This window comes from Besnoitia besnoiti, chromosome IV (genome assembly GCF_002563875.1).
Source record: "Besnoitia besnoiti strain Bb-Ger1 chromosome IV, whole genome shotgun sequence".
NCBI classification, from domain to species: Eukaryota; Apicomplexa; class Conoidasida; order Eucoccidiorida; family Sarcocystidae; genus Besnoitia; species Besnoitia besnoiti.
In genome coordinates, this window is record NC_042359.1 from 2,109,635 (window position 1) to 2,137,226 (window position 27,592).

The 27,592-nt window shown below is 55.6% G+C and overlaps 2 protein-coding genes across 2 annotated transcripts in view; both read right to left on the reverse strand.

Moving 5' to 3' along the window:
- BESB_054230 (uncharacterized protein) overlaps positions 1-10,860 on the reverse strand; it is a gene marked incomplete at both ends in the record, with an annotated part of 60,123 nt that extends 49,263 nt beyond the window's left edge. The window contains 18 exons of the mRNA XM_029363858.1: positions 277-343; positions 994-1,117; positions 1,679-1,868; positions 2,018-2,197; positions 2,552-2,829; positions 3,156-3,321; positions 3,872-3,992; positions 4,180-4,317; positions 4,499-4,779; positions 4,992-5,059; positions 5,663-5,915; positions 6,057-6,264; positions 6,695-6,868; positions 7,244-7,570; positions 7,735-8,067; positions 8,744-9,192; positions 9,471-9,752; positions 10,131-10,860. Coding sequence (XP_029219781.1) covers positions 277-343; positions 994-1,117; positions 1,679-1,868; positions 2,018-2,197; positions 2,552-2,829; positions 3,156-3,321; positions 3,872-3,992; positions 4,180-4,317; positions 4,499-4,779; positions 4,992-5,059; positions 5,663-5,915; positions 6,057-6,264; positions 6,695-6,868; positions 7,244-7,570; positions 7,735-8,067; positions 8,744-9,192; positions 9,471-9,752; positions 10,131-10,860 — 4,369 coding nt within the window. The remainder of the gene's footprint in view (positions 1-276; positions 344-993; positions 1,118-1,678; positions 1,869-2,017; positions 2,198-2,551; positions 2,830-3,155; positions 3,322-3,871; positions 3,993-4,179; positions 4,318-4,498; positions 4,780-4,991; positions 5,060-5,662; positions 5,916-6,056; positions 6,265-6,694; positions 6,869-7,243; positions 7,571-7,734; positions 8,068-8,743; positions 9,193-9,470; positions 9,753-10,130) is intronic.
- Positions 10,861-15,134: 4,274 nt separating this feature from the next.
- Positions 15,135-25,176, reverse strand: BESB_054240 (ATPase, AAA family protein; the record flags this gene model as incomplete). Its single annotated transcript, XM_029363859.1, has 18 exons — positions 15,135-15,407; positions 15,961-16,027; positions 16,360-16,430; positions 16,631-16,768; positions 17,144-17,329; positions 17,675-17,737; positions 18,389-18,607; positions 18,994-19,119; positions 19,613-19,755; positions 20,049-20,193; positions 20,510-20,667; positions 20,963-21,043; positions 21,614-21,764; positions 22,133-22,194; positions 22,732-23,159; positions 23,248-23,390; positions 23,525-24,617; positions 24,980-25,176. The coding sequence occupies 18 exons, from the start codon at positions 25,174-25,176 to the stop codon at positions 15,135-15,137; spliced, it is 3,744 nt and encodes a 1,247-aa protein (XP_029219782.1).
- Positions 25,177-27,592: the final 2,416 nt, after the last annotated feature.

The window sequence follows — 27,592 nt, forward strand, 5'->3', positions numbered from 1 at the left end:
TGCACGGCTCGCTCGTCGGGTTCTCCAGAGGTGTCTTAAAAGTTAGCTGGTGTTTGCAGCATTCTTCTTTTTCGTATCGAGTGCATGTAGTATCGAGGGCCATTGCTCTCCTTGTCTGCACTGTGTTTGTGAGAAGTGTTCTGATGTGTGCGACATGCGGAGAAAGAAAGCTACTCGTGTCTTCGGCCTCCCACATACCAAGGTCTGCACTCATACTGCTTTCGTCGGCTTCGCATTACTCCAGGCCTCCGCCTGCATGTCAGCTTGCAGACTTACCTGAGGCGCAGAATGAACCTCGCGGGCATTTTTCGATTGTCGCCGCGGTCGTGCCTTGCTTGCATCGCTACGATCACACAAAAGATGGCATTCAACATGCCAGCAGAACGCTAATTGCCTGTGCGCAGCAAACGAGTCCCGGGACAGTGATCGGCACCCGGGCAAAAACGATTGTGGTAGCCAGATATACGCTGACCTGGTAGGAAAAGAGTTTCGTGCTGCCGCGTCGGGTATGGGTGTATATGTATGTATATATGCATGTATGTGTGTGTGCGCCGCAGCGCATTCCCCTTAATGTGGGTGAGGCGAGGCCTGGCGCAAGGCCCGGCAATTCCTACGTGCTCTTCCTCCAATGGAAGATCATATATGTAATTGGCTGCCATCGAGGATAAGGGCGTGCCAGTAAATGCTAACAAAATGTAGTGTAAGCGGTCGCACGGTGAGCCGTGACCACCAAGGCGCATGGGAACGCCACAAGGCAAGGCGTGTGGACCGACTCGTACGAGGCGGCCCAGAACCGCTGGGGCCCGCAGGTACTGTAGAACAGCACTTTAGGAAGTCCCGGCAAAACCTCCCCCTCCGAGTGTTTCGCTTTTCGAGTCTAAAGTCGTAAGCTTGTCAGCGGGCACTGCAAATTTCGACCCCCCGCTGCGGGATATTGTGTGGTGTATCACGATGCTTGCCAACGCATAGAAGACCTCTAGTTAATCCCCTTACCGCCCCAGCCGGACATGCATGGCAGTGCATGAGAGACGTTCCAAGATATCCAGGTCTCCACGTTCCTTCTGGGCACAAGTCTGGCGCTGTGCTCGCTTCGTTGCAGTACGCTCCCGGAGGACACCTATGAAAATGGGCATACACACAGCTGTCCCTGAATTTTGATGACTCTATCTGCGAGGGGAAAACAACGCCTTGAGCAGTGCGAAATCGGCGAAGGCGAACTGTCTGCAGAGAAGGGAAGTCGTCAAGTCATCCTTCCGTGTGTGTGTGTGTGTGTGTGTGTGTGTGTGTGTGTGTGTGTGCAGCCCAACGCCTTGGGCTGCTTACGCGGCGGGAGCGTGACGCATCGTGGGATGCACGTGCCTGCATACAACAGCCCTTCTGTTTCAACCTGAAGCTCTTGCTCCTCCATCGTGGATCTAATCTCTGTTCCAAGCCTGTCATCCCCGAGAACTCGATGTGTAAAAGAGCTCTCTAGCTGCTTTGTGTGAAGCAGCGGTGTTAGCAGTACAACTGGCAGAATGGCAGGTCAACGTCGTTTTTCTGGATTGATGTGCTCTGTATGTACCAAAGGCCGGGCACGCTGTACAGGCACACAGCAATAAGGACGCCTGTGGCAATAGAGTGCGTAAGGCGGTGTTTCATTCTGCAGCCGAGCTTCAAACGCAATTAGCTGCCTTGCCTGCCAAGGTAGTAAACTGCTCCTGGCGAACTGCATTGGAATCCGCCTGGGCAAGGGAGACAGTCAGCGCTACTTTGAGCTCCTTCAAACGGGTTGTACGTTCCGGCCGGGCACGGCTTTGGGGCGCCAGCTTTATTTGCGCAGTAGTATCCAGCTGGGCATCGCTCGCATTGCTCCAGGGCAGACTGGCCTGACCATGTCGAAGGTACACCACACAGAAGATGAGAATACGTGGCAATATGTTTTCCTATTTCCAGTATTCATTTGTATGAAGAAACTGACGTCCGTACACATGCTCCGTGAACCACAGCACACGGCAAGCTCTGCGGATTCACTGACCTGGCAAGGGGTTCGTCGTGCCGTCAGGGCATGCAATTTTCTTGCGTCCAAAGGGACAAATGAAGCCGGGGGGGCAAAGTTCCGGCTCCACCTTCTGGCTTAGCTTTTCGCAATCGAACCCGTCAGGGCATGTCATACAGGCGTTGCTTGACATGGCTCCACGGAACGGGTAATAGCTTCCTGAAAACATATAAAGCAATTCAGTGGCCGCCTGGGCCGACCTGAAACCTCGACGTTTGCCCTTGTGAACTGCCATGCTCTGGTACATAGGATCAGATCAGCCGTCGAACGTTCCGGACGCTGCCGCCCATCACATTCGATGCTCAGGCTCAAGTAGCGCCCAGCTAGACCACTCTCCTCGTGCCTTGCTCTGCATGCCACTGAACTGTTTTGTCTCCTTCAGGAGGTCCACCAACCGAGTAGTATAGCACACTGTAACTGGCGTAAGGCGATGTGACGCAGCCACACACCGTGAAAAGAAACCCACGCTTTTCGGAAGGCTGCGCAGCTATGATCACTTGACGCCGTCCCTACCTGGAGGGCAGGGAACCGGAATCGAGTCGCCACCTAGGCAGTAGTGGCCCGGCGGGCACTTATAGGCTTGGAAATTGACGATTCCGACGTCATAGCAAAAAGTGCCAGGGGGGCATGTCGCGCACGTTGAGTTGTATGTGGCGTAATATTCTCCTGGTCTGCCCTCGACGTCGACGTAAAGGCGTCCGTACGTCCCCATTCCGCAGTACCCTTGCATCTGGAGACGGTGCTTTTTAACCTCCGGGGACGTGCTGCTCTCAAATCCTGACTCATACCACCTGTCAGTCGGCACGACTCCAAAGAACGAGCATGTGCGTCCAACTGCAGTCGCCAGATCGGGATGGGGTGGCGCCTACCCAGCTGGCAGCATAATCGGAGTGTAGCATCTAGTCTCCCTAGTCATCGTGGTTAACCGGCCAGAGGCGCAGCATCGGCTTCTGCAGCCTGACTAAGTGGTACAGCGAGGCTTTGGCGTCGCGGTTTCACTTCTCCAACACCGCAGGTCACAGTGCCCCCCCAACTGGACATACAGTCCGCCAATCCGTAACTATCTGCTCAAAGAGATTGCTCTTTTTGTGACGGTAACACGCAGGGTGAACCATACCCGGGGAATCGCCTGAGCGGGGGCTGCCAGAACGGCTCCATATAGCCAGGACAGAAGTATCCCGCGCGGCACTTGACGCAGTCTGCGTCGCCCAGGTAACTCGCCGATCCGGGCTTGCACCGAGTGAGCCACGACTTATATTTTTCTTCTACGTGGCATGAAAAACCTGAAGGAATAAACCGCAAAGCACGCGGTGTAGGGTACGGTTTAGCTGTGCACCTCGCAAGCATGTTTTGGACGTTTCAGATTTTACTTCGCCATGAGGCAGACTATCGTGATGTTGCCGCACCACCGGCGTGTTGAGGCGTTATTCTGTCCGTAAGCTGAGATAGAGGGCCTCTCTGAAACGAATGAAGAAGGGCGATTGCAGGGCACAGGGGCCTGCTTGGGGGGGGGGGGGGGGTATACCCACGGAGGCAGATGTGACACGGAAGAAACAGTATCCTTTGTTTTGACGTATAAATTCACAGCACAGTCTTCTAAGCATGCTACCGCGGACGTCACTGAGGCAGCGTGATAAGGCGGCGCCAGAAGAGCCTGTCACAGCGCCCCCCGGATGTACCACGGCAGGACGCTGCCGCAATAGGCGTCACGCCTTCCTGCGCTTCCCCATGTTTTCGGTCTGAGGCAAGGCCTTATGTCATGCAACTGAGTTTTTTTGCAGCACCTTGTGTGTATTTCTGCACTGTTTGCAGACTAGGTGGAGCCCGGCTCACCTTGTGGGCAGGGGGTACACCTGTCCATGAGAGTGCGGTGGAAGACGCCTCCCTGGCATAGCAGCGCATTCTTTCCGAGGGAGTACTTTGATCTGTCGACTTCCCAACACTGATGATCGCTCTGCGAAAGGGTAGACACCGACACTGAGCCCGGGGCATTCGCGACAGATAGTTCTCTGTTTTCCAAGAGGGCCTGCGTCACGCATCTGACCGGTTGCTGGATGACCGGGATGCCGCTCGCGTCAGCCCAGTAGTGCTCATGAATCCCCTATCGCTTGATCGTGCAGCCTTTCGATTAAAACACTAACCCCGATTGCAAATCCCGGAGGGCAGTCATACAGCCGGCCTGAGAAGGGGAAAGCTGGTTGCATGTTCCCTCTGCGTCCGTACGAACAGTGACCCTGGCCGTCAAAGCTGTAGCTTCCAGATTTGTCACCTCCACATTGCTGCAGGTTCCAAGAAAATCAGACGCATGCATTGGTATCAAGAGTCAAGGAAAATGCCGCGCAACGATATGCCGATACCAGACGTGCGGATCTCTCGTCAGTGCCGGCGAAAGCCTGGCCTGTTGGAATTCGAAGGCGGGGGCATGAACGACCCCATCATGTGCATCCTTGAGGTCCTTACGTAGGTGCGTCCCACAGACTCGTTGGAGCCGGGACCAAGCAGCAACTTCTTTCGCAAGACTTTTTCATATGCAGAGATGAAGTTGCCGCTGACGCCTTGGACGCATCCAGCCGCTCCTTCGCCAGAAATAAATCCGTGCGGACATATATAGCATGTCTTGTCTCGGAGGACATGCTCCGAGTAGGTGTTTGGAGGGCACCGCGAGCAAACGCCGCTGCTCATAGACAGGCTGTAGTGCCCGACCGGGCAAGAGTGATTTGCCCACTCCAACGAGTAGTGTTCTGCAGGTGCACGCAGAGCAAAGCTGGACGCAGCGCGTCTCCCAAGGAATAGGCCGGCCGCACACGCTCGACTTCCAGCGTAAAGCCCCACCAGGTGGATCGCTGTGGCGCGATGCGCATCGCACACGCAAACGTTCTTCTGTGGCGGCAAAACAGAAGATACACCGACAGCGGCATTCCGTGTGGCTGTTCATGCGTACTCACTGCCGTACCGCATTCGCAGTTTTTCGCGTTGACAACGCCCGCAGCAAGAATTCGGCATGAGGTTCCGTGTGGCGTACTGCGAACATACAAGCATCAGAGCGGACAAGCTTGCAGGCACGCTGCCGAGTGGGACTACGGTAAGTGTCCACTCACACCTTCCTTAATCACGAGTATTCCTTTATCACGAGTACAAGCTCCGGGGTGCGGTGACGCTGCACTCAGGGCTAGAACTATCCGCCCCGCTGTCGTGAGCTAGGCTGCCCTGTGAGGAATTTGCATGGAGAGCCTTGGAGGCGTGGCCATCATTGACGTGTCTTTTACTCAGCCACTTGTCGAGTGCTCCACTTGATAACAGCGATCGCGTACTGTAGCTCGAGCTGAGAAATAGTGTCAGCAGCTAGCAAATGCTGCTCAGTCCTACCTTGCAGCCCATAATACCGCACAATCTCCACTCGGCGTGCTGTATCTTTGTTTCCTCGGATGCAGCCGAGCCAGCCCCTCGGCAATGCATGCTCTAGATTTCCCGCCATTGTGCGCGTCGGGTGCCGGTGTTTTTGGGATCAAGCATATGATTGAATCCAAGGCAGGGGTTCGTCCGTCCCGTGCTCGCCGCCATGACGGGACCGTTTTCGAAGCAGAGACTTGGGTACATATTCTGTGAGCTCACGTCGCCGCTTACCTTTCCGTGCCTGCTGGGCATTTGTAGACTGTGGATGCACCATCGCAGGCGTATCCGGTCGGACAAGGGCAGAAGCCCTTGAACGACCCGTCATGGCACTGATGGCGGTAAACGGTCAGCTGAAGAACCGCTCCAAATATTTGCGCATCTTCCTGACTCGAGTTCGCGAATGACTCGGCATCGAACACGTAACGCGGATCGTCTGAGCGACTCGAAACGTTGCACTTCACAGTATACTGCGCCTCCGGGAAATCTGCAGCAGCCAGAAAAGCGCAGAGTGAAACTGGTGTATCAAGGGCCAGCGGGAAGACTCGTGGCTATGTCTCGTTCCCAGGTGAACTTCATGTTGGGCGACATGTTTGGCAGAGCAGCGTGCGACCCCGCGCAGTCTCACCTGGCCGCGGGAGAGCGTTAACAAGAAGGCTGTCGCCGAAAAGCCATTCCTCTGGCTCAACCTCAGCACGGTCTTTTGTGTGTTTGATAAACGGCGAAGGGCACGAGAGCGACACGTAGACAGCCGCCAGGGGTCGAGCCCCCAGCTGGAAGGCCAACTCCACAGATGTTCCTTCTCTGACAAGAATATCCGTCGAATTCCATCTTATCTGCAAAGATGGAAGCACTGAGTAGGCTTCTCAGTTGCAGTCTTGCTGACTACCTCCCTCAACATCGCAGGATAGAGTCCGTATTTTATATGAATGTCATTTCGACCAGAATTTCTGTGCTGTCTCTGCAGAGGACTTGGGGCTCTTTGGTGCACTATCCCACCGCACTCCCAGTGGGAAAAAGGCTCGTCGTCATGAAGTGGCACCGTAGTGCGGCAAAATGCGTGAGCACACTCTGAATGATCTAGCCTGTCCACAGGCTAAAGTCGCGGAGCCTGCCGCGCGGTCGTTCCGATATTGAATATCTCCCGTCAAGAGATGTGTGCCTGGCGACATGCTGGCAGATGCTACTTCTCCTTCGAATCGTCCGTCTACAATAAATTTGCCAGCGTGTACTCGGAATGTGCAGACACCGCACCGTTTTCCTTACTTGACCCATGTCTTCTTGCATGCTGATCAAATCAGAAGGCAAACGCATGCCTGCTGGCGGTGCGAGTTGAGATCCTGGCTCGCCTCCGGTGGACACAATCAGCGGTGTCGCGAAGGTACTACGCGTCGCCTTTGCTTCATGTGTCCTCGCGGATAGATGGTCTGCTTCTCGTAACTACGTGAAAAAAGACGGCAGCAACCAGAAGATGCATCCGGAGAGATGTGCGGCCACAGTATGCAGCAACTGTGCACGAACCTGGTGCCCGAGTTTGCATACTGGGAACGGATGAATTAAGAGGCATAAGCGCTTGTTCGCAGCCCGATTCGTATGGCGTCAGCATGCAGAGCCGTAGTCTGCCTTACACCCACTCAAGGCATCCAGAATCGTTATCGGCATTCGGGGGACTGACAATGCGGGCGATGAGTGCTGCCGCGCTGTGTTGGGACCTGTCAGTCTCTACTGAGGTCAATCAGCAGGAAAGTCGAGGTCTGAGAAGCCTACGTAGGACGAGATCGGGTTCGCGTGTGGCGGCCGCAATGGAAGGATCACCCTATGCCTCGGATGCAGAATCGCCTTCGCGCATTCAGGCTGGGCCACTGAGGACAGTGTGCCCCATAGGAATCCACTTGCCTTGGAGCTCTCGGTGTCTCTGAGGCGGTCTCCTGCTCTCTGCACTCCGTCTCGAGGTGCATAGTCGGGCGCTCCGTTTGTGGTTATGATGGTAACTTCTTTCCCACTTGGCCACCGAACTGCAGGTTCAGTCCATCGTTGATCGTTAGATTGCGTGTGGAGTAAGAGAAGGTGTCGAATCCAGCTGTTACTCGCTGATTCATTCAATCTGGAAACCGCAGATTCCCTTCCGTCTTCTTCCAAGGCCTGGTCAGCAGAACGCGCAGTGCGGGTGAAAGGGCGGAGTAGTGTTTCTGGAGAAACAGTTTTTGATGCTCTCTCGCAAGCTTCGTCTGCACACGTGCATCTTGAGAGTGGTTTGGCACTGTTAGTGAAGAATGCGGGGTAATACAGTTTAAAGCCAGGCATACCTCGACGTGGATGCTCCTTGATGTCGGACCCCCGGGGATGAAATGAAGCTCATCGGAGGCGAGACTGATACGAGGCCGCGCCATTGGAGCTCGGTTGCCTTCCAAGATGTCCACATGCACGGCGACCGGAGCAGTCAAAGACACAGGCTTGCCTCCCTCGCTCAGAGAGATTTGTATAACGCAGTGACGATCCAAGTTTGTTTCGGGCGTCCTATCTCCTCGCCGCGCAGACAGAATGCCGCAGTCTGTGAGCACCCACACTTCCGTTTTGGGGGTCAGGCGGACTGGGGAACTCTTCACAGCGAGTGGGCTCGGGCACGTCTCGCACTCAGCCTACGTAAGACGAAAACCAGGTGTCGCAACGCTCTGCACAATGGGATCCGACAAAGCGTTCGTGTGGAACTTTTAATATCTGCCTGTGAGCGCGGTCGCGGAAGCAGCCAACCTGAAGGTAGAAGTGATCTATGAAGCAAAAAAGAAAGTGAGCGTCTGGGGTGCTAGGCTCCCGCTCTGCCGACTGGCCGAGTTCCATAACGGAGTCACAGTTCGCTACTAACTCATTCGTTCCTACGTCTCTTTCGATCGATGTGGCAGCCAACTACTGAGTCAGCTCCCTGGGTGCGCATCGCACTCCTCGGCGTTCGATGAACCTTGCACGTCCTTCACGGACACCATCCCTTTGCAATCCACAGCGACGATCATATACTGTGGATCCATCTGGTGTACACTCTGTTCACCCCGCACAGGTCCGTTGGAATGCAGAGGCAGCGTAGAACCCGGTGTGTGGTGGTGGAGCTTCCGTAACATTTCTATTGCACTTGGCGCTTTCTCAAAGTCGTTGGTGGTTCGAGTTATGTGTTTGCCCTTCTTGTTGCGGCCTGCGAGAGGTCTTAACACGCCAGGCACTCGCATGACTCTTTCTTAGACTCATGCCACTTTCCTCCGTCGGCGCTGGCGCGGCATGCATTTACTCGTGTGCGTGGTGTACGCGAGGCATGCGACAGCGTACCATGAAAGCGTAGATGCCAAGCACCGCATCCGGAATTGTCAAAGCGTCGAAGACTACTGGGTTACTATGGCTTGTGTTGTCGACCGCTGGGCGCGCATGCGAACGAATCGCGCTGTCTCCTTGATGTCCTTCCTCTACCACCGCTAACGAGATATCCCACTTGCCAGCGGCTCTGTTTCCATGCTTGTCCTGCACCTCGACAGCGGCTCTAATTGCCTGCCCTGGGCTCACGGTTGCGGGAGGCTGTTCTACGAAAAGAAGCTTGGCTGGTGGGCCGGCTGCGATGTCGAATACGTCCGAAAAGACTTCCACGGGAATTCTCCCGGATATGTCAATGAAACTGAGACGGTAACCTACACCGGCCTCTTGTACTGAAAGGCCAGGAAACGCCGCTATTCCTCGCGATACCCGGGTCAAGGTCTTTCCTCTCAGCACTGGCAGACGCTTGCCTGAACGTCCGCACAGTTCCAGACCAGTGTGAGTCATTCTGCAGTTTTCACAAAGGGTATTTTCGTCCCGCGCTGTAAGAGGGATTAGGCACATATACGTGGCTACGTCACAGCAACAAACTGACATATGCGAGTATTTCAAAGCATTCTGAGGCGTCCGAGTAAAGCGAAGAACGTTATCGTCTTGTGAGGAGTGCGGACATCTCTATCTCTTGCGTGAATGGGCAAGATGGCGCGCTGAAAAAAAGACTGCCTAACTGTCCACTTTTGTTTCACACCTTGCTGAATTTCAGAGGCTGGGCTGTAGAGGCGGGCCAGTATGGTTGACGCAGACACCGTCGTCGTTTCACCGTTCCCATCGACCACCTCAAGCATGGGCGTCGGCGAAATCACCTCTCCGCTCTCTCCATTCTGTGGCTGCTGGATAACTTTCAGGATTTGGGAACCCTTTTCCACAGCCACGAGTGTCCCGAGTACGGCTGGAGGCATTCCCTCGCCCGTAACTTCTATCAAGTAGCTCCCTGGTACCGTGACAAGCCACTCCACAGTGAACGGCTCTCCTGCAGCAGTCCACAAGAAGCGTGGCATTCAGCGGGGGTGCAAAAGTATGAGATTCCACTACGCAGCAGGGCGACATCTACGAACCATAATACACAACGCCAGCAGTCGGGGGGCGGCCAGAGCTAGGTGCCATCCGACGGGACTTGTAGCGTGGTGCTAATCTGCTCCAAAACACGCGAATGCGGCGTAAAAACTACCAAGCATTCACCTCCTGCAGGCGTGCTTGTCTGTTTGCACTCGTTGAAACAGAAAGCAGTTTGTAAAAGGCCCTCGCAAGGCAGTGCCCCGAGTAACTGCCTAGCCGAGTCTAAGGCGAGTGGGAGACGAGTCGGCCTTCAGGAAATAACGGCTGTCGTTTCTGTCCGCGCATTTCTTACCTGGTATCGCGGTGAGAGGGATACTCTCACCGTACGTAGTGAAAACAGCTCTGCGCTGCAGGTCGCGCTCCGCACGCGGGGCGGAGTTCGAGGACGTTGTCACCAGTGGCAACGCCGGCCGCCCTTTAGGAAGGCGGTCCAATAGGATCAAGGACACGGTCACGTCCAGCTCTCTCCCGTCTGACCCCGCTGAAGAGCTGATACAGTGGAGAGGCCTCGCCTCAACAGTCACCGTTGATCCAACGAAGTAGGGGCCTGGCGCCATGGAAAAATCCAGCCATCTTCCGTTTTTCAGACCTGGCTCTACACCCGCCGCACAATCAGACAAGGCACTGTTACGTGTACCCGTAGAATCGCCATTTTCGGAGGGATCCAAGTGGCACGGACCGTCTTGAGTGACGCCATCCCACAAGGACGGTTGTCGATCGCCAGTCCCCACGGTATTCGGAAGGTCCAAGGACGAAGCGCTGCCCTGGTGTATAGAGGCGATGCCAGATCCTTCTAAGCCTGTCTCTGTCTTAAATGGTTCTGATACAACGAAGGGGGCTTCCTCTGCTTTTGCGGCAGCGTTCCTTCCGTTAGAGCCATGCAGCCGCAGATTCGTCTGGAGGATGCCGAAGATTGCAGCGCTCAGGATTAGGATCCTAAGATGTACCTGCCGCCAAGGACCGCGGACAGTGAAAAGGGACGCAGGGGCCGCCTGCCTGGAACCGCATCTGAGAGTTACCATTTTTCGCCCCCCAAAAGAAAGGAAAGCGACTGGACACGGTCCTCAGAGTAAAAGCGTCGGCCATCTAATCAACGACATGGGAGAGTGGGGCCGACTTAAGGGAGAGCTATACGCCACTGGCCTGACACATTGTCTACAGGGAGAACCCGTAGCGAAAATCCAGGAGACAGCCACTACGTTTTTCCTCATATAATGCTCCGCGGTAGTGCACAAATCGTTCAGTGATGTGCAAGCGCCACGGGGTACGCACCAACCGCGTGCCCCGACGAGGAGTTGAGTTTAAACAAATGAAACACGAGTTAAAGTGGCAGCTGCATTTTAGGCAAGTTTCGGCCTACAACTTCATTTCAGCTGAGAGTGAGGTTCTTGCTGATGGCGAGCGATTTTTCTTCAAGATCACCGCTAACACCCTTGCTTTGGCAAATGACCAGCTTGATCCAGGCGGATAATGTTCCCGGAGGAAAGGCATCGCTGTGAGCGTCGACTGCAGAGACAGGAAAGTGCAGCATCACCGTTGGGTTTTCCAGGACACGTTGTTAGAGGACTCAGTCATCAGGTGTAAGCTGTCATGAGGATAAGGCGGCAAGCAAAGCGCTGAAGCCCAGCACCCGAGCCCTTGTGCTTCGCTTTAATGTTAAAGATAGGTGTCACGGGCCTGCCCCACATACTGTGGCGCGTGGGCAGATGGTGTGCTGCGGACGGTCACCGACCCAGGAATCGGTCGAGCAGGTGACAAGACATGGATGGCTGGAGTGTGCCGGTTTGTTGCCCTACACCACGATTGTTACCGCTCCCGCGCCTCATTTTGCATTTTCGAGACAGAATCAATCACAGTGTGGGCAGGACAGGCCTGGATTGCATTTTTTGCCATCATGTCCGGACGAGAATCAGAACGGCGCATGCGAGTTTCGCGCCTGCAGGTGCAGATTCTCCCGCGCAGCTGTCATCAGCTAACTATTGGACACGAACGACCGAGGCCGTGGCCAGGTTTCAGATACTCTGCACTGGACTGTCTCTACTTATTTTTCGAAGCCGCAGTATCATTACTCGCTCTGTCGTGGGCTGAAATTCATGGCATGCGAGCGCCATTGACGGCATGGTGTTGCGCCTCGTTCCCCCGGGAAGAGATCCGTGAAATTGGGGCGCCCTGTGCTCGGACTGTGACTCGTTCCGTCTATGCTGAGGTGGCTGACGGAGATGGCTAAACTAATTCAAGCGGTTTGGTAACTGGGTGCATGAAATCAGCACTCGCGGCTGAGCTGGAGGCCCCCTGTTTCAGTTCTCGGCTGTCCCTCGCAACCAACATCTGCAGCTTCCTCCTTAGCAAACCCTTTATCCCTTGACAGCATAGCCAGGAATCTGCTGGATTCCGTTCTCAAATATCGGCAGAATCTGCTTGACTTTCCTGTCGTGTCTAGATGTTGGCCCTTGTCGCTGAGGATGCGATTATGGCCATATCTACGTTACTGGAAAACTGCGCACGTTAAAAGTATACAAGCAAAAAATGTGTGTCTCTACTATACGCAGCGCTCTGTGACTTCAACGTAAGTTGTGAGTAGTCGCGCGTCTCCATTCCTTGGCGACAGGGAGTCTTGCAGAGTAGTGCTAGTTGCCACTTGTACAGTGCGACCGCAGTGCGCCGTCCGAAGTATGCACGTCTACATTGTCGGCACTTCGAGTTTGTTCCTGCGTTAGTTTGGGCGCTGGGATGCCGAGCAACCCTGTATTCACCGTCCTTCCACCCCATCCCCACCCCCACTCCCCTTCTCCCGCCATGCAGCTGTTGGTGGGCGTAGTGCGCGAAGTAGCGTAGTCGGCCCCACGTCTGCAGTGCCACAGCCTCTAGTTACCAACGATGACCTGAGGTTTAACCATCACCGGGAATGCGATGATGCACACCCGAAGTGCCTATGCTTAAGTTTTCTTGATGGGTGAACACCGAACAACCGATTCAACATAGGCAGGCACAGGCACAATGGAAATGGGTTTTGGCCCTTGTCGGCCAGTTTTTCCCATTGCGGAACCACTGCAGGGCCTCGCCCGTACGAAGAAAAAACGAAGCAGCTCTGACGTTCTTCAGAACCTCCTAGCTCGCCCTTTAGTACACCAGATGCAGGGACAAAATTCGACCCCAGTTGTGCGCCCTGTCAATTTCCCTTTCCTTTGTTCTCTCTGCACCTCTATGATCGTTTGCTCCGGCCTGATCAACACTGCCTCGTCTATTGCAGGAGCACTTGCAGCTGAGAGGCCAACACGATATTGGACCAGGCCACCTGGAAATACATGGACGTGGCCTCCAGAAAATCCCGGTTCGTCGCCTATAATTACGCCACATAAGTGGCGTCCACAGTATGACCCCAGGCAGCATACGGTGAACAGCCTCCAAGTCGTCGCCTTGGAATGGACACGACTCGGAGACAGGTGGGGCTACGCCCCTATTGGCCCGTGGTGTGGAAGATGCATAATGCTGGAATTAGGCTGTCAGGCACGGTGCCAGAAGTTTTGCGGAACTGCGTGCAATGGTCTACGCGTAAAGGGTTTCACAGACGAAATCGGCTGTGAGTTTTGCGAAACAGATGGTGGGTATGGTTGCAGCAAATACGAAGAATGCAGGAATAACTGCCAAGCTTGCAAAGCGTACGAGCCTCTGCTCAACCACACAGATACCAAGTTCGAGTTCCCTCGACTCAGCAGAGATATTTGGGGGAAGGACACACAGAAATTCAGGGATGCAGAGGCTGGAGAGCCATGGGCTGCCTGGGGAAATCCGTATACCGCCATCAGCCTGAAACTGGTTATCCCAACGTAGTTCACTTCTCACTGGTCTGAAACGGCGTCAGCGCCATTTTCTTCTATTTCCCCTGTTGCCCTGCTGCGTTGAGACTCCGCATGGCGTCTACAACACCCCTTCAGCCAATAAAAAGCAGACAGAGGGACAAAATGAAAGGCGCATACGCGCGAGCGCTCGATTCCACTTCATGCCGCCGCATAGGCCTCGAAGATGCTCAGACCAGTGTCCAGGAACGCCAGACGCCTGTGTCAGCGGAGGCTCCAGCTCAACAGCTCTGGCCACTTTAGAAATGGTATTGGGATCAGAAAAACGCCGAGCGTTGGAAGGTGCGCGCTTCCGGACCGTTTGAGCCATATGATAAATCCACACGTCAGATGCTCTGTTCAGCGGCGTGAGACTCTCCAGCGTAAACTGGGGAAAGTGGCACTACACCAGAGTGAACGGAAGTACCCGGGTATGCCTCACTAGATAAAATGGCTTCGATCGTGTGAGTCACTGAGGCATCATCGACTACCGTACGATGCGTTCCATTCACCGACTTGCTGACTTCGCGGTCCACACATATCTGTCACTGAGCATACGGTGTCATGCCGATTGACTGCTGGGACAGTAACTTTTAATTTCACATATACGTGCGTATGGCGGTACCTCCGCGATCTGTCCGAAAAAAACCGGACCGGGCCCCTGCCTACTCGGGAGATTCCCGCAACTAATTCCAGATTCATTTCGCTATTCACCAAACCGTATTCTTCGCGGACCTTGACCTCCCGCCGCGTGAACGGATCCTCAGCGACAACAGCTTGCGACAGCGTGGCATCGTGTTGGGCCGCATTCCGAAAAACGTACGCCTCCAGTGTGGTGGGACCCTCTGTCTCGCGGCTATAATCCCAAGACCGCCACGGGATGTTCCACTCTAGCCGTTTCGTCGGGTAATAACGCACGCGAAAAAAGACATTGGACGAGCTACCACTGCGTGGCCGCGGGCTGCCCTGTGCAATCGCAACGACCTGCGCTGTCACCAGCAATGGTACCTGCGACTGCGGCTGTGTAGCTCCGACGATGCAATCCACAACCTAGAGAATCCATTGCCTAACGCAACTGTGCGTCACCGAAACGTCTGGAACGCTACTCTAGCGACTGATGCCGCCAGATGTCCTGCGAGGACGGATATGAGGCTTCGGGATACCTGTAGTCAAAGCTAAGCTCACGGAGAGCACATGCATTCTACACACCACCGCATCGGTACTTCTTAAATCATGACTCAGCCAGTCGGCTTTCCGGGAAGGTGACCTCGTAATGCCAACCAGTCAGCCCAGGACTTAACACCAGCGGCGCCTGATACGCAAGGACGGCAAACCTTGTCACAGACTTACCGTACACCGAATGGATCACAGCTACGATCGAAAATCACGACTCCCACCAGCGGGCTAACAAGTCTGTCAGAACGCAATTGAAGAGTTCCTTGGAAAACGACTGCGTTTCTCTACGTGTTCTTGCCACGAGCCGACCCTTTGCCGCGACCGCCCCTGCCTCGGCGCGCGGCCTCCCCTGCAGGAGCTTTTCCCTGGCTCCCCGAGGACCTTGCAGCGGTTGAGCCTCCGCGGCCTCGCTGAGCTCTCGCTCCGGAGCCATTCGCACTCTTTTGCCTCTTGACGGCCGCAACAATGCAGTAGTCGCGGAGGGGATCTTCGTCATCGTCCGCGGCATCAGGGTCATCGTCACCAGGGGCTTCTTCCGCGCCTTCCTCGCCTTCTTCCTGCAGGAGAGCGCACCGCACCGCACAGTTGACGAGATAAAGTTCTAAGAATTTATAACCCCTACCTCCGCCCACTCCACTTGCTCCAGAGGCTGCCCTACGAACTCTACGTCACTCTATATCTTATGTTTCAAAATGTAGACAGACGTTAGATCGCAAAAGGGTACACTCGCGTTGCAGCGGCACATCCTGCAGCTCCCCCTGGACGCGAAAGGGCCGCGCCGGCCGCCACTATGCGGCGCGGATCACGTCGCGCCCATGACCAGCTCGGCGGCCTTTAACGTTTGAGAGATAGCCGTCCACGAAACGCAGGAAACCAGGCTTGGCACGCATAACTGACACGACGTGCACGGGCGCGTAGGTTACCCTACAACCTCTTTTCGGTACACGCTCAACGGCGGCGCCAGTTGTCGCATTCTCCGTCTACCGCCGTCCGCTATCACTTTCGGCAAATCGAGTCAAAGCAACCACGTCTAAAAAAACCGCGATTTGCAACTCCGAAACTGAGAGAGTACTTGCCTCAAGCCACCCGTCTAACCACCCGCATACTCACTTCTTCCGCCGCCCAACTCTTGGCGTTCCTGCTCTTTTTGGCCTCCACGATAGAGGCAGACGATGCCCTATATAAGGAACACAAGGCAACCGCAATGCACTGAAGCTTCGACAATGTAGACTCTGAAGTACACAGGTCGCCTAGCGACCCAGGGCAACTTGGGACGCAAGTATCGCTCCATGCGCGGCATAGCGCATCTCACGGCGTTTCTCATGTACGCTTAAAACGAAAAGTGAAAACCATATATGCACACAAAATGCGGTGTATATTTATATACACGCGCGAATATATAGATGCATAATATTGGGTGTACGGAAACAGCATAAATAGACAGTAGAGCGCAGGAAAGTACCGTCGCACCCATGTACAGCCCTCCTGCGCGAGGGCCTTTCTCCTTACTTGGCTGCAGCGTTGCACATGCGAGTAAAGCTGCTCTTAACACGGGTTTCGACCGCGTCATACAGCCGCTCCTGCGGGAATACACAGCAACAGGCGAAGCGTTGGCAAGCGATGCGGCTGGGCATTGGAGCTTCACGCCAGTTATTTGTTAATAGTTATCTGTTCATCAAAAGTTTTGAAAAAAAAATCAATTTCCGTGGCGTGACGGCATGCGACTGAGCGATCGCTGAAAATCTTGCGCGCATGTGACACGTTGAGTGTCAGCGCTTACTTGGCTTTTCAGGCGCAGGGAGTTAAGATTCTCAACCACCATCACTCGCGTGAGGGAATACTCCGCCATGGCCCGCATCGCAGCTTCCACCGCTAGTTTGGGGTCCTCTTTGCCCGCGCTCGCTAAGGGACCGACGCACTGAGAAACGGCAACAGATGCGAGGCGCTCGGTTCATTTACGTGATTTGCACATACATTCGCGCATGCCCCCGTCTTCGCATGCACGCATTCTCGCATGCCCGCGCAACAAAATGAACTCCCAAGCGCAGGAGAGGTTTCCGCGGACGTCCTTCGACGGTGTCAAGCATCGGGACCTAGCGACACATTCATCTATGCGGACGCAGGCCAAACAGCATTTCACTCGACCTACGTCTGCACATTCGCATATAGACACGCATGCAACGCGCACACCGCCACACCAGCTGCTCTCGAGAGGGTCGCTGTCGTAGCGTGCCACACGGCTGTCGGCGGCGGCAGGGCGAGGACTGCAGACAAGCGCACATCGTGACTGTACCTTTCTGTAGAGCGCATCGAGGTAGCCCGAAAGTTTCAGGCCGCTGCTTGTGCTGCAGCACTGAAGACGGTTGAGAAGCACGAGAAGCAGCTCGGTCAGCAGGCGCTTGTGCTTCGTCTGCGTGCTGTTGCGGCCCAACCAAGAAGGGAATTGAACGCGACCCAGACAGCCCTGAGCCTTCTCGACCTGCACAACGGAGGGACGCGACCGGGAGCACGAAACGTTTACGTGTGCTTTAGCGACAAGCATATAGAGGGACTCCAGGAAGCGACACAGACACTCGTGCGTGCGTATATATATATATATATATATATATATATATATATATATATATACTTTGCCGCCCTGTGCAGCTCTCCCCTACTTGCTTTACTTCTTCTCGGTGTTGTCCGCATGGAAAGGAGAAAACAGTGACACATACGTCTATTTAGAGAGATTGGGGATGTTGCACTTGTGGGCACACGATGTGTTCTGGCGATCAGACGAGACCAGCAAGAGCCGAAGAAGCTGACTTCTGTCTCACGCTCTTACTTTGGAAGGCAGGGAGACACAGCAGAAGAAGCCGATGTCCGGAAGCAGTCCCCACTGTTGGTTCTGGAGCAAAGACCGATTTCAACACACTTTTCACACATACATGTAGACGAATATATGTTCGCGTATGCAGAATCACACAAACAGCCTGCCACGCACCTCCGACGAACAATGAATACACGCTCCGGCGGTAAGACGCAGGCCCGCGCAGCGTAAAGAGCAGCATGCGCAGCCGATACCACCGTTGGTGTCCTGGATATCATTGGAAAGATCCATCTGGATATGTTGGTGTGCTCGGTTAGGCATTGAAACACATAGCATATATATTTTCTTCTTTTTCTTGGGCGTGCGTGCGTTGATAATTCCCAGCACGAATGGCATGAACCCTCCGCCGTCGGCACTTACATAATACGGGTCGCTCCCCGCGCACACGGGTAAATATGCAAATTGACATATATACACCGGCAGCAAATTCGGTCGCGATCGTCGCATAGTGAGTTAGCGAAGACACGTTCGCGAGTTATTCGAAACGCTTGTGTGATCACTGTCTCAAATATCGTAGAACGTCGCGAGGGATTCATCCGACACGCCCACGGTACTGGGGCCGGTAGCCCTCAATGTATTTCCTAGTTTCTTCGCCTCTTCACGTGTGGATATCTACGCGGTACGCGAGTTCGAGTGCACATAGGTATTTCAGGATGTCTTGCTTCTCACCGTCCTCAGCACGCAGTTCATAACATCTGCTTCAACGAGGTCACATGCAGCGGAGGCGACCAGGTTTGTTAGCATCGCATCGTTCGTGGACCCCCCAGGACGCGCGTTTGCAGAAGAGAATTGCTTCTTTGCCGTATACGAGTAGGGACTCGCGGAGGTTCCCGCGGTGGGGGACGACCCGCATTGCTGACCCTGGCGGAAGGACTCAACGTAATTCTCCTGCAGAGTGGACGGAGACCAGTGCAACGATGCGCAAAGTCCGCATGAAGCTGAGCCGTCCGCCAGATTGCAGTCTCCAAGCTTGAAAATACCCAGCCAACAGACACAGCAGAAATTCATTTGCACCTGTTTCGAGTCCCGGGAATATCCTATTCGCTGTGTCATCTCGCTCTCCCTTCCGCATCCCACGCGACATGAGCATGCGTGTCTGACGCTCTGCGGCCGCCACCAACCTTCCTGAGAGCTTGGTGGAGGTCGGGTGGCCTCCAGTTTCTCCCCCCGCCTGCCCTCCCCCCCCCCCCCCCCCCCCCCCGCCGCCTCCTTCCCTGCCATCGCCACCTCCGGTATCTCTGTCTCAGTCGCCGCTCACACGTCGAAAGACCGACCTGAATGAGGAGCGGAAGCATGTCGTAGTCCGTGAAGAATCTGTCGAGCTTCTGCCGCCGAGACAGCTTCGCGGCTTGGTGGCTGTCCAGCAGTTGCTTGCAGCACTCGAACGGGCCGAACATCACCTGCACGCGGGAAGAGAAGCGGTGAAATGAGTCGGTGGCAGCGGCAGCACCGGCAGCACACGAAGGACGCAGATCGCAAAGACGAGCGAGACGGCAACCCCAACAAAGAGCGAAATCCGCGTGAGAGTGCAACTTTCCTTTCAGGGACATTCACGCGTTTGCAGATGGAGCCGAGCTACTCCATGGAAGGAGAATATCGTGGCAACAGAGGCGAGGTTGCATACAAGTGCAAACCTTCAACCATCACAGACTCATGAGGATAGACATGGGTATACATACTCGATACGGGAAGTCTACACATACACCGAAACCACGACATACATATATACATACACACGTCTCCACAGTCGTGAGAGAGCGTGAGGGTGAGCCAGACGTGTGAGAATACAGACAAAGGTGCGGTTCACGCACTGTGCTGCACTCACGCATCTTCGAGTGCGTCATAGATATATGAGTGCATGTTGGGCAAATGACCGTATGGCGACTCCCACACCTGTTCATCCTTAAGGCCCACGATGAACGCCGATTTGTCGCCGCCAGGCTGGCCGTCTGAGTCCAGTCCGTCAGCATTCTTCACGGTCCGAGCTTCGAACGCCAGCATCTGAAGCGAGTTCATGATCTGCCGCAGATCGCCACCTGCACTCAAACCGAAGGGCCGCAGAATGTCGAGACAATAGTGGAGGGAAGGAGCCACCAAGCCCACTGCTGGTGCTGAGATGGCCGCCCGGGCGCAAATGGCAACGATGGGACGAGGAAGAAGACGGCAAGGCAAATGCCTCGGCAGCCTCCGCAGAGGATCTCGCCTGTCTTGAGCCAGCGTGTGCTCGTCGCAGCGGCAACCTCCAGGAGACGCGTTTGCTGGTTTCCGGATACATCGCCGCTCAACAAGCATGCAGAGGGCCACCGTGCGTCGCGGAACTCGCGCGTACCGCTAGATTCACACAAGTAGTCGACGGCCTGGGGCACCAGCTGGAGCTTTTCCGCTGCCGCGATATCTTGCACGCGCTGCTTGAGGCCTGCCGCATGGGGAGCTTGAAAGCGAAGATCCAAGCACTTGGAGGCGATCGTCCGCACCTAGAGAGCCATCGGAAACGGAGGCAGGCTGCACGTCAGCACGGCTTCACGCGCACCACCGCAGACCGTGTCCGCAGATATACATACATATATGTATGCATATCTGTGCTCGAACGCGTCTGCATCCTGGTGACGCAGCCGTGCGTATGAGTATGGGAATGCATGGGGCGGCTGCCTGCCAACGGATAAGCTTGCGTGTGCTTGCCTCAAGCAAAACGTATGCATACTCATGGATCCTGCCACGGACAGACCTTCCCGCTTCTGCATGAAAGCAAATGTGTACATGTAACATTGTTTTATCGCGGATCGGGCGTACCTTGGAATGCATACGATCGTTACAAATGCAGATGATGGGGCACTTGCTCGTCTCGATGAGCTTCACGATGGCCTGAGCGCCGCCGCGATCGCCTCCACTCAGACCGTCAACTTCGTCCATGAGAACGCATGCGCCTCGCGGTCGCTGTGCGTTCCTTCCTGCAAAACAAAGTTTTTTTTATGTGTAAATACATGACATGGTGGGACACAAAGACTCGTTTGTATATCCATGCATAGGACCACACATAAGCAGGGATCCCCGTATCGCACCGCGACCGCGACGCTGGAAACCCAGCGGAGGAAGGCGGACGCGGATAGATCCACGACGTACCAATACGTGGATTAATATACAAATCGATACGCGTCTAATGCATACATATGCATATATACATATATACATATATACATGTTCGGTCAGCCGGTTGAGAGCCTCAGAAAATGCATGATGACTAACCTGGTGCCCCATGGGACGCTTCATTCTTTTGGTCGATGAACGAGTGAAGCGTCAGGCCGCCAGAGGTCATATTTCCAATATCTTGACGAAGCACAGATGCGCACACATAGAACGTGCCACGCAAGCCAATAAACAACGCAGGACGAAGCTGCCACAGAAGACACATCCCTCTCTCAAGGGGGGAGGAAATATTCTATAACTGGGTTACTATCTCGTACCTCCAGAATGCGTATACCCTCAATCAAGCATCCCCGTACCCCCCCACTCATGCACGACGCTATACATATACATACACGCTAAAGATATATATACATATATGTATATATATACATACATGTATATATACATGTATATATATGTGTATATAGCGTGTATGCAGATAAAGGTACATGTGCACGCTAAAGCATCACACGGATGCTAATACGGGCAAACACGCAGAAAAGAACAAACAGAAAGCAACAGAGACTTTCGGGAGCCCTGACAAATCCCAGCCGGCACTTATGTCACCCTATACGTCAAACAAGCGACAGCAGCTCCGCCAGTTCGTCATCTGCATATGCGTGCCCTTCAACATATGTATACACCTACCCCTATGTGCACGTATATATCTCTATATATATGTATATCACGGATACAGGTAGCAGTACCCACCTTCGATATGCGCTTTGTTGCGAGCATCCGACGCGTTGTATTCGAGCACATCGTAGCCTGCAGCCTCGGCCGCGAGGCGCGCCGCCGTCGTTTTGCCGGTGCCTGGAGGGCCGCTGAGAAGAGCTGCGCGGGCATTGAGGTTGACGGTCGGCTAAGGGCCCAGAGAAAAAACAGCGAACGGGTACCGAAAGCGAATGCGACGAGGCGATGCGGAGGCGCGGGCACAACAGAAAGGCACTGCGTACAGAAAGACGGAAGTAAGAAGAACGGGTAGCCAAAACAAGCCGAGGACATCAGCGAGCGCTGCCCTCCTTGGCACCTGTCTGTCCGTTCCTGCACTCGGGTGGCTGTGCCTTGACGTCTCCATTCTTCGCTCGTTCACAGAGGGATTCTGTGAAACCCCGCGCGTATGACTCTCTACACATGCGCGCGCTTCTGCCACCCGCCCCGGTCGTGTGCCCGCTTTAGTCTAGCGAACCGACTGCAGCTGTTTCGGCATTCTGTGTGAAGAAACCTCACTGGAAAGCCAAAGGGAGAGAAGGACGGCGCGAAGCTCCGCTGCGGTGGCTTCTTCTTCTTTCCTGCGAGCAACAGCGCGGGCTTGAGCAAGAGACAACGGCGTGAAAAGACGAATATACGAGGCTTGAAGCCGTACGAAAGTGAACAACTCACAATGGGAAAGCAAATAAAAAAAAGAGATACAAAAGCGTAGTACAAACAGACGCGCTAAATGTTTGAATCGCCAAGAAAGACGAGCCGCGGATGGATGCAGTGACCGACGAACATCCGCACCTCTAAGCAATGTGGACTCCTTCGGCGCGTCTCCTTCCATTTCGGACAGATATATATATGTACATCTACAGAAATATACGTGTATGTATATATATAAATATATATTCGCACGCCTCCGCGAAGCTGTCCTGACATTACTCGCCGTTTCCTAATCAATGCACTGTCGGGCATATTCGTTTCGCTGACATCCAATGCACGGACTTGTCTATCGGTTACGGCTCGCGTGTGCTGGGGGCATGCGAGATCGTTGCATCGCAGCGCTCGAAATGCATTTCCTGGCCTCGCACACACTGCGGGTCAGATCGCCCCTCTCGCATTGCTCCTACCGAGCAGGCAGACGTCTTTCCAGTCCTCGAGCCAGGCCTGGAGCGTCCGCAAGTGCTCGCGGTTTCCGACGAACTCCTCCGCGCGCCGCGGCCTGTATTTTTCGGCCCACAAGACGTTTTTTGCGTCGGTGTTCTTCAGGGCAGCAGGGCGACTTGCCGGCTCTCCGTCGCCTTCTGCGCCAGCGGTGGCGGCGAGCTTGGCCTGCGCGGGGGCGGTCAGGGTACTCAGCGCCCCCGCCACGGGCGAGGAGGGGAGTCTTCGGCCCGCAGCCGCCGGCAGCATCGCGAGGAATTCTCGTTCCGTCAAAATCGCCAGCGACGAAATCCCTGGCTTCTTCTTCCCCCCGCGGCCGCTTGCTCGACGAGCTGCATCGCCTTGCGGTACTTGGAGCCAGACGTCACCTCTCGGCCGTCCTCCAGCACCGAGCCTGCGACCACAAAATCGGTCTTTCCCGACACCTGCACGCGCACGAATACATACGCACGCCTTTTTGCACACGCACATGCGCGCCGCACCTGTCGTGGAAACAAACACATTTCTGCAAGGATGTGGGCTTGCCGTGTGTAGCGGTCTGCACGCCTGCTTCGCCGAAAGCCAGTTCGTCTGGAGGCATCCATTCCGCGCCAGCCACGAGGGCCAGCGAGGGCCTCTGCAGAACCTGCCGCGACGTCATCCTGACACGCGTCAGGGTCTCTGTCAAGGCAGGCGACGTCTGCCTATCTGACTATCAACATATATGCAAGAATAGACTGTGGCGAGGCCGCTGCCGCGCTGTCCCTGCTTCTCGCTCACCGCGGAGGTGCAGCGGCCGCCGTGTTCGAGGACAGCAGCGACGGCGTCTTCGCGGCTCATCGCGTCGAGGACGCCTGTGAAGACGAACGTTTTTCCAGCAAAGGCAGTGCTTGCGGCCAGAGCCTGGGCCCCTTCTTCCTTCACCTCGTTCTTTCGCTTTTTCTTCGAGGGCGACGCCGAGTCCTCGAGACGCCTCTTCGAGACGCCAGTCGCGCCTTCCGAGCTGCCAGACGCAGCTGTGAAAGAAGCGCCTTCACCGTCCCTCGCCCCGTGGCTCCTACTCTCCGTCTTGATTTGTTTTTTCGAGGGAGACGCCGGCGGCGACGCTGGGGCGAGTGCGCAGTCCGAGGCCTGGCCGCCACGTTTCTTGCGAAGGCTTCCCACCTTCTTCACCTTGGCGTGTTTCACCTCGATGTCCTCGTCTCCACTCTCGTCTTCCTCGTAATCATCTGCACTCTCTTCGTCTTCGCTCTCCTCCACGTATTCTTCCTCGCTGTCCCGCCCCCGCGCTTGCTCGCTCTTCTTCCCGCGCCCGTCTGCTTCGTCGTCTGAGGGGCGGACCGTCGCGGCGTCTCCGGCTTCTTGTCTCCGCCGCTCCTGGCGGATCTTCTCGGGCTCCATGGCCTTCACGAGCTTCGCCCACTGGCTGGCCGTCTTGGCGGGCGCGCTCGCTCCCGTTGACTCGCCGCCCTTCGCCTCCTCCGCGCCCGCGTCTTCGCCTTCGCGCCGCGCAGACGCCCGCCCGCCCTTCGCTTTCTCCACCGCCTTCTCCACGGCGTTCGCAAAAAATTCATCGACGTCCACGACCTCCGTGCGGAAAGGTGACTGGCTTCTCTGCGCGTCGCTGAGCTTCGTGGTGTCGCTCGCCGCCAGGGTGTGCTTGTCCTTATGCCGCGCGGCGTCTCCCGCCGCGTCTCCCTCGCATCGCCTCTTGACCTCGCGCGGCCTCGTCTCGCAGCTTGCCTGGCTCTTCTTCGCCGCGGCCTTCGATGAAGAGGGCGGCGATGCGGAGCCGTGGCGCGAACACCCCTCGTCCTCCGACGAACTCAGGCGGCGCAGCCGGCTGCGCTTGCCGCGCGGGTGGGCTGCCGCGCTGCAGGCAGGGAAAAGGCGAAAAAAGACAAACCTCAAAGACGACGCGAAGCAGCAGCGCACACGCACGCGGACTCAGGCGAGGAAGGTTGCCACGCACCGCCGGAGTGCGCGAGCGAAAAATAGGCCAGGGACCCCGGTCGGTTCCGTCTCCACGGGCGGGACCTCGCCAAGCAGAAGTGGACCTCACTCGGTACAAGTAGATCTGTTAGTTAGACAGATACCCTAGATCGATAGATAGAGCTACAACCTAGAACTGCCTGAACCAACACACGCAGACAATAGGGCGGGTAACTGCAGTGGACATATTTCCGAGGGCCTCAACAGAACTGGCCTCGGCGACGGGAGGGCGCTGCGACTCACCGCTTCTTTGGAGTGCCCGAGGGCGAGTCGCCGTCTGTGAGGACCTGCATCGATTGTCTCCTTGTCGCTCTCTGCGAGCCTGGAGACGCGGGTTCTGTCGGCTTGGAGGCGTCATTCCTCTGTGCCTCCTTTGAGGCCGCATCTGACGATGCCTTCGGCTTAAAGAACTTGCGGATGTCTGCTCGCTTCTTATCCATGGCCTGCGGCACCAAACCAGAGAGCGCGAACACAGAAACGTGAAACTCTGCACCAAGCGATTCAGAGACGGGGGGGGGGGGGGGCGAGAGGGGGGGGGCTTCAAGGTTTGGGGGGGATACGCTGTGAATGGCAGCAGCACGGAAGCCTGTCTCCACAGTCTCTCGCGCTCTCCGGGCGCCCTCCCCTTCCGGCAAGGCCACACACGGGCTTCGAGATGAGCAGAAAAGAGATTGACAGAGACACAGCAACGACTGCGCACGCGCGGACAAAGAAAGGGTGAGAATAAATGCAGAGGCACTCTGCTTTCTCGATCGTTCTATCGTCTCGCCAGGGATTCTAGGATACATAGTCTAGCCGAGAGAAAGAGGCGCTGAGAAGGCGTGAAGCAGAAAGCGAACCAGAAACAAGGAAGGGGCAGGCAGCGAAATGGAGAGGCAAAGAAGGGCAGAGAAAGACGTGAGAGGACACACCAGCAGCGGGACGCGAAACAGGCTGAAGCAAAAATGCGGACACTCGCTTACGTACGCTTTTTGCCTGCAGACTGAAGCCGGAGACGAGAGAAACCGAGACACTTGAGGAAAAAAGGCTGTTAGACTGGCAGTGTGATGTTTGAGAGAACCCCTTCTCAAGCCAAGTAAAGTTGAAAAAAGTCTGATCCCCCCTAGAAAAAACGCTGAGTTGACAAGTCTGAGGTCGCGTGTACATCGGACGTCTCCTCTACATGATGCTGGCGAGACAGAAAGGAGGACAAGCAGCGGTGTCCGTTGAAGTCGCCATGAACACGACCTGAAGACAGGTAGGTATGACTCCAGGAGACCCGCCTGGATGCAGAACTCGAGATGCGCCGCGGAGACTGTAGACTTCCTCAAGACGCTCTCCTGCGGCTGGGCGAACGCTTCAGGTGTGCGTCTACGCGAAGCTGTGCATGTAGGAATTCACACAGACAGGCGCGTTCTCTGCGGAGCAGAAAGAGACAAGAAAGCTCGCGACACGGGCCTTGCGGACTGCTGACGGGAGTCAGAGCTCGAGGACTCTGTAAATCGCAGGATGCCGCTTGCGGCAAAGACGAAAAAGAAACACAGGGAAAAGATGGAAAGGCAGCAGCCTTTTGCGCAGGTCGTTTTTTCAGCAGTCTCGATTCGACACACGCAGTCCTCTGCTGCACACTTTTTTGCCACGGCGCCCCCCACCGATCTCCTTCCTCCGCGCTCTGGAGTCTCTCCGTCCTGCAGCGTGAAACTCCGTTTTCTCTGTCGCTTTTCCTTCAGTAGCAGATGCAAGGTCGCAAAAAAATGCGGTTTTCTAGACCACGCTAGAACCGCTTTCCCTGCGAGTGTGCAGGCAAGCTCCGTCACGAGAAAAGGACGATCCTCAGCGCCCGCGCAACTCACTACGTGTAGAGAAATCGAAGAGACAGGCTACGCGGTCCCAGCGTCGTGTGGCGCCTTTTCCTCGAGGCGAGAGGCCACGGCGCAGCTTTCCACGTCCCTTCGGCGCCTGATTTCCCTTGTTCCTTCGTGTTTCAGCGAAGTCACGAGGCTGTGCGAGTTCCCTTTTTGAGACCGTCATTTCCGCACAAACAAATTCTCGCCGGAGTTCACTGCATCACTCGCGCATGTACGGAAATCTGCATGTGATTCTGGCACTTTTCGCCGGCGGTAGAGCCAGCGTCGCTCGAGATTTTTCCCGCAGGAACAGCCGCGGTTCGTCTCGCGAAACGCTTTCCCTTCCTCACAGGCTCGCGACCAGACTGAGGAGAGTAGTCGTCATCGTCTCCTTCGTCGCCTTGGTTTAGTCCCTTCGCCGCCGCTCAACGACAGCCGACTCCCTCCCGATCCGCACGGACCACGAGAAGACAGGTGGAGCGCACTGGAGCCCCTCGTTTTTGTTTCGCAGAGACACCGCTCGTTCTCTGGCGGATGGACCGACAGAGAAAGATGCGATCCCAGTGCTGAATAGCCGACGAGGGGAAGGTGGCGAAGAGGGCAAAGGAAGAAGAGGGGACGACGGAGACAGGGGCAAACGGGGTCCGAGTTCTTTAACGGCTGGCACCCTGCGCGTTTTGGATCTGTCAGTTTTGAGGAGTTAACACGCTGAAGCGGATAACGCAGGTATCGAGAGCAAGTTCAGCTTCGCTCAGGAGTTTCTTGGGCGCCTTTGTCCATCGACGGCGGGCCCTGTCCCCCGCCCCAGGCGCGCCGATCGCTCAGCGACAACATTCTAGAGGCTCAGTGACTCCTTCCTTGCTCTCCTTAGTCTCTATCCCTTTCTATTCTACGTAGTTTAGGAAGGACCATCCATTCCTCCCCCTCTCGCGGACTTTCCGCAGTCAGTATCCATCCCTCGGTAGCATTTCTTGAACAGGCTGTTTGCCCTGGGGTCTGCTTCGCCCCCCGCCCCCGTCACGCTCTCTCT